The sequence below is a fragment of the Mus pahari genome, chromosome 12 (assembly GCF_900095145.1).
Source record: "Mus pahari chromosome 12, PAHARI_EIJ_v1.1, whole genome shotgun sequence".
Lineage (NCBI taxonomy): Eukaryota > Metazoa > Chordata > Mammalia > Rodentia > Muridae > Mus > Mus pahari.
Window position 1 is genome coordinate 26,342,553 of NC_034601.1, and position 12,071 is coordinate 26,354,623.

At 43.2% G+C, this 12,071-nt stretch overlaps 1 protein-coding gene across 1 annotated transcript in view; it reads right to left on the minus strand.

Annotated features, from left to right (window-relative positions):
* Ppp1r2 (protein phosphatase 1 regulatory inhibitor subunit 2) overlaps positions 1-6,154 on the minus strand; it is a 22,157-nt gene extending 16,003 nt beyond the window's left edge. The window contains exon 1 of the mRNA XM_021209360.1: positions 5,728-6,154. Coding sequence (XP_021065019.1) covers positions 5,728-5,852 — 125 coding nt within the window. The 5' untranslated portion in view covers positions 5,853-6,154. The remainder of the gene's footprint in view (positions 1-5,727) is intronic.
* Between the last annotated feature and the right edge of the window lie 5,917 nt (positions 6,155-12,071).

Genomic DNA, 12,071 nt, shown 5'->3' on the forward strand with positions numbered 1-12,071 from the left:
AGCTTGCTCTCTTATAGAACCCAAGACTACCAGCCCAGGGATGGTCCCACCCACAAGGGGCCTTTCCCCCTTGATCACTAATTGAGAAAATACCTTACAGCTGGATCTCATGTAGGCATTTCCTCAACTAAAGCTCCTTTCTCTGTGATAACTCCAGCTGTGTCAAGTTGACACAAAACTAGCCAGTACAATCCCTCATTATCTAATAATATGACAACAACTTACTTTACATGTCTGAATTCTTTGCATCCTTTGCACAGCAAATGCAAAGCACATTACACATAAAAGATGAATTTACCTGATCTATAACTACAATATATCTGAATCCTAACTTTTTCCTGCCTGTTTTGCATTTATTATGTTTTACTTTAAATGGAATTCAAAGTTATACTAACTTTCATTTTCTCAGTACAAAATCAGGAGGAAAAGAAATCTTAGAAATGTTTACATTCAAATACAAGAAAGATTATCTTGAAAATGGGGAGCAGGACACTAAAATTAAGAATACAGGTTCCAAAATTGGTAATTCTTAGGTAGGAAGCACTGAAGAGAAGAAACTGTCAGTAGAGACAATGTAAATGGAAATTAGTATCCCTAACATTTTAAAGTAATTAATGTCAGTGGCAGAGTGACAAAACCCAAGGAGCAAACCTGAATTCAATTAAAATATCATCATGAACTACATGACATTTTCTGGGTCACAAATCCCACAGACAAAAAATCAGGGTACCAGGAAATGATAGCCTGTGATAGCCAGCACACTTGCCAATTTCAGTGTCACCTTCCCTGTAGGGTGACGGGTTTAGAGACTGTTTAGATCTTGTCCTGTACAGAACTTCTTTCACTTTGTTGGTTCCAATGCTGCTATCAGGAGCCTCCTAGCTCTCCTTGCCTTCCCCGGCCATAGTTGATACTTTTGGCTGAGCTCAAGAGTGGCCAGCTGAGTTTTGCTTCAAAGAATTCAACTTTAATTTCATACTTCAATAAAGTTGTCTTTTTAAATAAAGATTCAAGACTTTGAAGCCTGAAACTACAATTAAAATCAAACCAAGACCTAACAATAAAGCAAACAACTGGTAACTTTTAGAAAATAACCTTTTTATTTTAATTAGCTTTGACTTTTTAATACTCCATATTCTTCAGTAGACAGAAAGACAATATTAAGAGTAGAGCATAATTATATCTTAAACTATATCAGTGGAATTCAAGCCCCTTGGTGTGTGTGTGTGTGTGTGTGTGTGTGAGAGAGAGAGAGAGAGAGAGAGAGACAGAGACAGAGAGACAGAGAGACATAGCTTAGACTGGCCTTTAACTGGTTATGTAGCTAAGGATGACCCTGAATTCTCACTCATATTTCCCTACCTCCCAAGTGCTGAAATTATATGTGGGGGCCACTATCCCTCTCTCAAGTGCAATTTTTATCTTTTTATTTTTTTTGTTTCTCATGACATGGTTTCTCTGTGTAATACCCTTGGCTGTCCTAGAACTCTCTGCAGACGAGGCTAACCTCTAACTCAGAGATAAGCCTGACTCTGACTTCAGAGTGCTAGGACTAAAGGCGTACACCACTATGCCCAGCTTCAAGCACAGGTTTTTTTTTTGTTTGTTTGTTTTTTGTTTTGTTGTTTTTTGTTTGTTTTTGGTTTTTCAAGACAGGGTTTCTCTGTGAAGCCCTGGCTGTCCTGGAACTCAGAAATCTGCCTGCCTCTGTCTCCTGTGTGCTGGAATTAAAGGTGGACACCACCACTGACCAGCTCAAGCACAGTTTTTAAAAGTTGAATTTACCTGATCTACAACTACAATAGAATCTGGCTAGCAAACTCTGAAGTAGACTATATAAACACACCTGAGAGGCACGACAAATTAGTTTTCTAAATGTTTACAACAAGACACTTAAGAATAAGGTACTGGGCTCAACATTTTGACTCATGTAAGACTTATACTTAGGTACAGAGAAGTAAATAAATCACTGGCAGCTACAACTAATAAGATCAGTGAGTAGTGCAGATAGGATTCAGATTAAGCACTAAGCTACAACTTGTCCTACCACAGGACTTAGTAACATACTCATCTGCAAACTAACATTTTCACTCCAAATCTAAAAAATATATCTTAAAATGGATAGCATCTTATAATCAGTTAGCAATTTTTTCTTTTTCTGGTGATAGTTGTCTTAGACTCTTAGAATCAAAGGGTGATATTTTTAATGAATGGCACATACATTCACTCTAGATGTTAGGTTAGGACTTGATAAGATGTGCATTTCACTGGAGGTATCCTGAAACAACTATGGGAAATTCACAATCATAGGAGAGAACAATGGTTTTCAAAACAGTGGAGCAGTGCAGGCACCGTGCTGCAATGTGTAACTTGCCCAAATACGGACTTGTGGCATCTATTTTTTTTTCTTTTCTTTCTTTTTTGGTCCTACACTGGGTAGCTCTGACTATCCTGGAATTCCCTCTGCAAACTAGGCTGGCCTTGAACTCACAGAGATCTACCTGCCTCTGCCTCTTGAAAACTGGGGTTAAAGGCATGTACCACTACACCTGGTTTGAGTCTTTTTGTTTGTTTGTTTGTTTTGTTTTGTTTGTTTGTTTTTCTCTGTGTAGCCCTGGCTGTCCTGGAACTCACTCTGTAGACCAGACTGGCCTCAAACTCAGAAATCCGCCTGCCTCTGCCTCCCAAGTGCTGGGATTAAAGCACCACTGCCCGGCAGAGCCTATCCATTTTTAATTAACCCCCTAAAACTAATACCTGACAAATGTCATCTGAGGAAACTACTCATTGGAATTAATAGTACTAATTCAATCAAAAGAAGAAAATAAGAGCATATGTCAAAGATGCATGTACCTGTTGTCCTTTATCTCTAGATGTTAAGGCAGGGGACCTGCAATTTCAAGGGTAGCTTGGGTTATATAGTTAAGATTTTTTTTTAATGCAATAAATCACTAAAAACAAACAAATCTTCAAATAACAATTTGATCAGTTTTGAAAAAAAATGAATAAAAATAACCAAAATGCTAAAGACTACTAGAAATAACAACCTAAAATTTACAAACCTCACTTTACCTATACATTGTCCTTAAAAATAAACAAACCTTTGTACACAATGGGGGTAGATGTAGGTGTAGGTCCATGCCTTCCTTCCCTGTTTGAGACTGCATCCCTAGCTGTTCCCAGAGAATGCCAGGCTAGCTGAAGTTCAAGCTTCTGGGGGTTCAAGGATTCTCCTGTCTCTGCCTCCCATCTCCCTGTATAACCTCTGCGATTATAGATGTGCACGCTCTCCTCTGGTTTTACATGGGTTCTATATTCTGTTCTCACACATGCCTAGCAATTGCTTTATCGACTGAGCCATCTTCCTCAGCCCCTATGTTCAGTTTTAAGTACCACACAAATAGAGTATGCACGAAAGTATGAATTATGAAGACATAGTTAATGTGTTTGAATTTTTCCTTAAGAAAACTCTCTGTAATTAATTTAGATAATATCCTCCAGTAAGTGCAGAGGGATAATGATGAAGTAATTGCATTTTACATGATAAAGGCATGTAAAAAGTACATTTCACCTTATTTGCAGGTTCTCTATTTGGGAATTTCCTTCCTGGAATCCTTCTATAATCTAAACACCAATACTGAAGGTAGTTCAGTGGATGCTCAAAGCCATCAGCAGGGTAGGAGAGTTTTTAACTGTCCACAGGGAACACACTGCCAGCTGGGGCCTAGTGTAGCAAGCCTCTGCTCGCTGTTTTCAGCTCTCACATTATTAAAGTGGTCTTTGATTTTTCTGTTATAACTACTAACATACATTCCTGAACTCCTTGTACAAAAGGATGAGCTGCACTGACCTTTTGATACATGCACATCACATACTTTATACAAGTATGTGTCTTTCTTTCCATTCCCTTTGCATGTTGGGGATCAAACCGAGGGACTTGTATATGCAACCTCATATATACAATAACGTAGCTTTATTTCTATAATTTCTTTGCTTTACAATTTTTTAACAGTTAATTATGAAAAGGCTTATCTTTTACCAGTTGGAACCACACATACATCAGTAACTTTAATCAATTAGTTTGGTACTGCCTGGTGAACTAGGGCTGCTACAGTCAAGGCCGTCAGTCAACTAGCTTATAAAATCCCTTTGAAGTGAATCTGCCCAGCCAGGAGCTCTTTCAGAAGAAACAATTTACCTAATGGAGTCAGGCTCATTCAGTGGCATCCAATCAGTGGCATCCAAGGGGAAAAAACAAACCAAACCAGGACCTGCAGGTAAATCTTGGGGCAAGCGCGGGAGTCAGAGGAGGCTAATCTATCGAACGGTGCTCTAGATTACAGCGCATCAAATCTGAGAATGTGTGGAAGTTAAGGGTGCAGAAAAATTAGACATTTGGTAGTTGGAAAAAAGCTGGCCCCATTCCTGCTGCTTAATACTCAAGCAGTGTTAAGTGCCTTCTGAACTTACGGATCTTTTAATCATCTTCATCTTGCTATTGTGCTGTGGCATTCTGTTTTTCCCATGATCCACAACCTGTCAAATCCCTTTAAAGCAGCTTACTCCAAGTACAGGTTGGAAAACTGTGAAGGAAGTCAAGAGACAAACTCAAAGAATGGGGGTGGGAGTGTTGTCTCTGCCGGACACAATCTAAGTTGAACCTGCAAAAGGGATTTTCCACAAATTTCCCATAAACTTGTTTCCAGTTAGTTACTCTTACAATTCCACATTAGATCCGTAATATAGAGTGTCCTGGTTCTAATAGTCAGGATTTCACAGCATCCTCATTTTAGAGCCTCTACTACAAACTCCAGTAACCTTTCTTAAGCCTTACTTCTGAATGCAAGAGTTATATTTTTAGTAACTCTGACTATAAAAGGCTCCCTTATTGTCTGACCCACTGGTATAGTTAGTTATACCCTAGACATTTTACTGTCACATTATTTTCACGGAACACTGAACCCTGGGTAATTTCTCTGTAGCCAGAATACCTCTCTGGTTTTCAGACCGGTATATTGTTCCATTATACAAATGCGCCATAATCAATATTTCACCAGCTCTCACTAATGGACCTCGGGTGGGTTCCAGGTATTTACTAATACACAACGCTTTCCGTCAATATCTCAAGTTGCTTCTCTCTGAAGTGTTGCGTTTAGATATGCAAAACAGGATCCAAAACTAGAAAGCACCCAAACTCTAGTTGCAGGTACAAAAATACTTAGCAATAGTAACTTTCCACTAAATACAAGTGAGTGATTGCATTTAAAATTTGGTGTCAGTCAGTGCAGAGATAATGACAGATCAGGAACTGAGAGAAGAAGGAGGTAAAGTGCTTATTGGAGAAATGTGTTTGTTTCTGGTTGGTTTTTTAAAAAATTTTGACCTCATTAGCTTGAAACTAGATTGGAATTTATGGACAAAAAAACCCTCCTTTTGCCGAAGAATTTTACCTACCTTGGCTTAGGCTAGGGGCAAAATAATAAAAGCTTAGCAGTTAAAGCTCTGAAACTTCAATCTGATTCCTTAGCGTTCCCAAGGACACGAAGTTCAAAAGCCAGGCTTCAAATGTGCACGTGTACTTAAAAATTAAAACGCGACAAACGCCACCGCCTCTGGCGGCTCCGGCCCCGCTCCACCCCGGAGGGGCAGGGCTGTGGCCGGCTCCCCGCGGCCGCCGGTCCTCCGGGAAGGCGAGGCTTCCAGGCCGGCTCCCCGGCTCTCACTCACCTCAGTTCCTCTTCGACGATCGGGCGGGGCTGTTCGGCCGAGGCCACCACCGGGGGGGAAGCCGCAGAGGTCTTGTTCTTCAGGATTCCCTTGATGGGCCGGTGCGAGGCCGTCGAGGCCGCCATGGCCGGTCGCTCCGGCTGCCGGCTCAGGGTCGCTGCGGGCGTGGGGTCCCGGAGGAGAAGGGGTGGGCGCTGCAGAGACCCTCCAGGCAGCCGTGGAGCCCAGGCCGGGCTAAAGCAGTCGCACCCGCGGCCGCGGCAACCACTACCGGCGTCGCCGTCACGACACAATGACCCGCAACGCCACAGCCGACGCCGCGCGGCGGCCGGCCCTTCGCCGCCGGCAAAGTAGCCCGCGGCCCGCGGAGGAGGCCGGCCTAGTGCCCCAGCGCGGGAGCGACGCGGACGCCGAAGCCAAGCCCGGCCCGCCCTCTCGCGATATCTAAAGCGGGGCGGGGCGAGAACAAAGCCGGCCTTCTCGCCCCGCCCCTCCGCCCCGCCCCTCCTCTGTGTTAGGCCAGCTCAGTCTTAACCCAACAAGTGTGTAAACCTTCAGCAAGAGACCCGCTGTCTGCCTTACAGATTTATACTGCCCTGCTCTCTTCCCATCGCCTCATGAGGCCATTTTGATATTGCTGTCTTATGACAGAAAACTGAGGCTCACGGGTGACTCACTCCACAAAGATAAGTGATGTTAGCTGACTGAACAATTAGTCATTTAATTCGCATTTCTACTTGATCTTTGTAATCATTTTCTCTTTTCTCTCTCTTCTTATTTGAGACAAGGTCTTTCTATGCAGACCAAGCCAGTCTCGAACTCACAGAGATCTACCTGCCTCTGCCTCCTGCTAGGATTAAAGGTCTGTGCCACCAAATCCAGTCCTGACTAATTTAACTCATTACTATAAAAATCATAGAATATCAGTATTGGAATGGTTTTCAAAGATCTGTTATGAAACCACAGACTAGTCGTTTTTATAATATCATTAAAAGCCTGCATTTGAATAACATAACCTCTTTATACCACTGGAGAAGCCGATGGACAGAAAAGAACTAGCCACCACTTCACGCAGTCCGTCTGTAATCCACGAGAACCACAAGGCAAAGGCAGTAGGGAAATGGAGGGCTGGAGTGGTGCCCCTACAAAGTAAGGATCAACAAGACATCAGAAATTAGGGGAGCCATTTTCAATAGATTCAAATTCTCAAGTGTTCTCAGGGAGAGCCAAGTCCCCTGCACTTAATTTGGGAATTCAGGCGCCCCCCATACATTTTCTGTCATTTACTTCTATGTCCCATCCCCTTCAGCTTTCAATTCTATCACTGGCCAACCTATTTTCCACTACTCTCTCCTGATCAGATCTCTCAGAGACCTATGACAGGCCAGAGCAGACATGCCACTGCCATCAGATAGACCCCAGCCTTCTGGAACCTTAGACAGCTCGGTGTCTGGTAGGAAGGTTGTCACAGGGACACCCATCCATACCAAGAAATGGTTATCCGGCCACTAGAGATGCCAGAACTCCCCCCCCCCCCCTCAGGAAGCCTAGACAGAGGAGATTCCCAGCAACTTCTCTTTGCTGGGGAATGGAAGGCAAGTTCCACTCTATTTTTAAGTAGTCATCTCACTCAAATGAGCGCCTTCTGCCTTTGTGCCTAGAAGACAATACTGTTTGGTATCTTTAGGACTCTGCTCCTGGGAACAGCTTCAGGTTTCCTGAAACTGTTCAGATTTTCCAGGCTGGCCCCTGGCTGAGTTCCTGCCAGAGGAAGGCCTCAGTAAGGGACAGGATGCTGGCGGAGATAATGGAGGGGAAGTGCTCAGGAAGGCGAGAGGGAAACAGCTTTGCCGCTCATGTTGCTGAATGAGCTCTCCTGGGATTTCTAAGGCAAAGTTTTGAGAGCTGTCCTTGGCTTGGGGCCTGCCTCTGTTCCCAGTCAAATGTTTCCTCCTCCCTCTTTGGCTGGGATCTTCCCATAGATCCTGATAGAACCTGGCAGCCAGGTCTAAACCAGAGGCGTTGGAGCCCGGGGAAGCAACATGCTACCTCTTCTCACTCTGTTTCCCATCAGAGCCGAGCTTAGCACTGCTCATCTTTTTTGAAGAGAAGACTCAAGACTTTTCTCCATGTCCATAATTATTGGGTCTTTTGCTTTGTTCCTGCTTGGCCAAACTGAACTGTGACTGGGCTCATAATTGAGAATGGCCTTGCTTGGAGAAGGGAAGCCCTCTAATGAACAGGGCGACCACAGCTGGACACTGTGTGTTTTATTACAGTAAGCTAAAAGACGCTGGGATAGAAGGCGGGTTCTCTGAGGAGCCTTGGAAAATGTTTCCCTCATCAAAGTTAGACATTTGCTTCATTCTCTTCTACGCTTGATTCCGTAAAAAGTGAATACAGAGGGAAATTCCTTAGACAGAAGCCAGCATGGGAGTTTGGCTGCAAGCTTTTGAGGACCAGAACAGAATTTCCTCACATTTTAGAGCAGTCGACTCACTTTATACCTCAATGTAGCCAAAAGTTCTCTAAATGCCTCCAAACGGAAACTCTCTCCCGGTCCTTGTGGTCCTTGCTTGAGGCTGGCCTCCAGAGGGGGTCACCTGGAGCAAACAGGTGACCTTTGATGGTGTCTAGGTTACGTTTCCTGCTTGACTGCGATGAGATGGAATCTCCCAGTTTGGATTCCATTTCAGGAAGTAGCTTTTTAAGTTCAAGGCAAATCGAGAGCATCATTTTAAAAGAAGTCGGGGCAGGTGAGACAGTTCAGCAGGCAAAGTGTCTGCTGTCAAAACTGACCCGAGATGGATCCCTAGAACCCACACAGTAAAAGAAGAGAACCCACTCCCAGAGTTGTCCTCTGATCTCTACATACACACACACACACACACACACACACACACACACATTTAAAACTAAACATTGAACAAAATTGCCTGCCATGCATTCTTTTCAAGATTTACTTTTTATTTATCTAATGTATATAGGTGCTCTATCTGCCTGTATACCTGCAGGCATCAGATCCCATTACAGATGGATGTGAGCCACCATGTGGTTGCTGGGAATTGAACTCAGGACCTCTGGAAGAACAGGCGGTGCTCTTAACCGCTGAGCCACTTCATTTTTGTTCTTGTCTGGACATTTTACGTGGTTGCCTGACCCAATGCAGCATCTGGGAGGAAAAGAGAGATATTTTTAATGCACTCTCAACATGCGGCTCACTCAGTTGACTCTCGGTCCCTTGGACTGCTAAGGCCAAAAGCATTAGAGTTCCCATCCAGAGCAGTATTTTAAATTCCAAAGCTGGAAATGGCTTCAGCAGTTGGTTCCATCCTGACAGACTAAGCTATCTACCTCAGGTCCGTGGGTGAGCCCCACCCCAACCTCTGGAAAATACCCAGAGGTTATGACTTAATGACGACTTAGTCAGCAGGGGCTGTTTGCCAGGAGTAGCAGAGCTGCCTTTCTCTTTTCAGGTATTTCTTCCCTAGGCAGGAAGATCACAGATTTTGCAGGAGCAACATTATCTGATTAAGACACAAAAAGTCTTAGAAAGGGAGACAGAGCCCCAAAGGGTGCCAAGAACAAAGATTAATTATTCTCTGCTCAAAAAAAAATAGCTTAGATGTGTGTCCCTGGGACTCTCTTCTGTCGCTCTTCAACGATACATAGGCAGAAGCTTGGGAGTGAGCAGGACAGCTTCTCTGAGATAGAGCACGGGCCCTCCTCAGGACGAAGAGCTCTCACCCTTGTCTCTAGAAGCTTTAAAAATGAGTTACGCCCAAAGAATCTGGATAGGGAGTCCCTTTCAAAGCCTGTGAGACCAAACCTGGGAAAAGCCAGGATAAGCCGCTGCGATCTGGGGAGTGGTTAGCAAGAGATGTGAATTCGTGCTTTGGCTAAATTCTTGTGCTGGCTAGAGGTCGCGCCAGTGTTTTTATTTGTTTGTTTTGTGATTGAAAGTTTTCCATACTCGTTCACCGGTTTGTTTTTGTAAATTATTGAAGAAAAATTAAAAAAACAAACAAATATATTGTAATTTCACTGTGTCAATTTGGCCAGATTAAATTGCAATTTCTTATTCTATAAAGTCATAGCGGGATAGGGAGCAGACTTTGATTTCAAATACAGAGGCTGGGGTACTGCTGGAGGGAGGGTAGGGTCTGATCACAGACAAGGCCCTGGGTTCATTCACAGCACTGTCTCCACCTACTCAGGCAAAAGTTCCAGGGCTGCTGAAGTGGCTCAGTGAGTTAAGGCTCTTGCTGCCAAGCCTGGCAACCCGAGACTCATACGGGGAAGGAGAAAATTGACTCCTACTGCTTGTTCTCTGCCCTCCACACACATGTATGACATGTATGTGTGCATGAGAGCACATGTGTGCACACACACAGTAAGATGTAAGTAAAATTAAATAGCAGCAAATCCCAGACTACGTGTGATGGATGTGGGTATAAATACTTCACGGAGGACGTCAAATGTTTTGAAGCCTGTAGAGTCGTTATTTATAACAGGGAGTCTTTTCTACCATGTTTGCACATGTCCGATTGGAGATGTCTCAAATATGGAATTTTATTCTTTTATCCGATCATGTGTGATGTCTGAGCACTCTGCTTCTCTGTCCGTTTGTCTTTATGTTACTCTCCTACTTTCCAAGAAATGGGGTTGCAAAACGATTTTGATAGGTTAACGGCTTTGCCATGTAGTGTTAAAGATCTGGACAAACGACGCCTCACTCCTCTGTTTGGTTAAGAAACTAAGCGTTTAGTGGCTGTTTATCATGTAGGCTAAAGTCAAAACTCCATACGCCTGTTTCTCTAGATTCATTTCTTCATCTCTTAAATAATAGTTTTTTATTAATTGTTGAGAATATTACATAATTTATTTTGATCATATTTATCCCTCCATTCCCCAGCTCCCTCCAAATCCACCCCAACTCCCTACCCACCCAACTTCCTGGTTTTTTTCTTTTTTTCTCTCCTTTGTTTAGAAAACAAAAAAACTCCTCTATTTTCATGCACACTTCCTTTCCCTGTGTTCGTTGCACCAGTTACACTGTCTTTTAAAAGGTACCACTGTACCCCCAAACAGAAGGTCTTGCATCAAATATAGAGCACATGATAATTTAAAAAATGCCAGATACAGGCAGATGTGATAGGTGCTTATGGGCTTAAATAGAGGGAAGTTGAGATGTTAGGACCAGATGTTAGTCCAGGGAGCTCTAGGCCACCCTGAGTTATGAAGTAAGTCTCCACTTCTCAAAACAAACAAAAGGAAACAAAAATCCCACCTGGCTAGCATAAGTAAGGAAATACACTTGTAAAAATAGCAGTGTGGCTTTCATTAAGCAAAGGTGGGAAAGAAACACAAATGTAACTGGTGTGTGCGTGCGTGTGTTGTTGTTGTTGTTGTTTGTCAAATAAGATCTTTATAGAAAGGGTTCCAAGCCTAAAATAAAAAGAATGGAAAAACCCACCGTATCCCTTTTTCATGAAGGGGTACACTTACTCACACTTACTAGTTTGTATGAAATGTTACTCTCAGCTCCTACCCCCAGGTCACCCCCAATCCAATGTTACCACTTTCTCTGACTCCATGGAAGCAAAGCTGGTTCTGTCTCTCCGAGATCCCCAGCAACTGCTTGAGTTTCTCCCACTTGTGCACTAGCATTCTCTTGGAGTCCATTGCTCTCACGATTGTCTTTTTGTCTTTTATTATTCTCTAATGTACGAATTCCACAACCTTGGCGTCTGCCATAGAAATTCTCAAGAAGCCTTGGGTGAATTGGGAAACAAATGAGAAAATTTTATCAACAGCCCTTCTCCATAATGGTTTCCAATACTTATCTTTCATATCTCTGATTTAGAACGTTCCAGAGCACAAAAGAAGAGACCTTCTACTGTTTCTCGTATTTGGGAGTGTTGTGATGTCTTAAATGAAAAGTGAGGCCAGAGGAGGCTGAGCGTGTGTCCTGGTAGCAGAATGCACGCTTAGCATCCACAGCGCCCTGGGTTTAATATCTAGCACCTCTCCTGGGAAGGCAGCCCTGTGAAAACTAACATTTCCTTCATATATTTTAACATGGCACCTGTACTATTATTGTCTCATAGGCAATCAATTAGATTATTTCTCCTAGCTGTCTGTCATTAATTGTGTCCCTACTTGGAAGCCTCACTCTGTCCAAGATTGACATGTAGTCAATATTAATTTTGCCCTAATTTTATAAAAGTCTACCACACCCCTAATACTCTGACAAACATTTATGTATGTATGGTTATATGTATGTGTTCAGGTATGTATGAACACATGAGTGCATACATGTACAGGTGGAGGCCAGACATTGA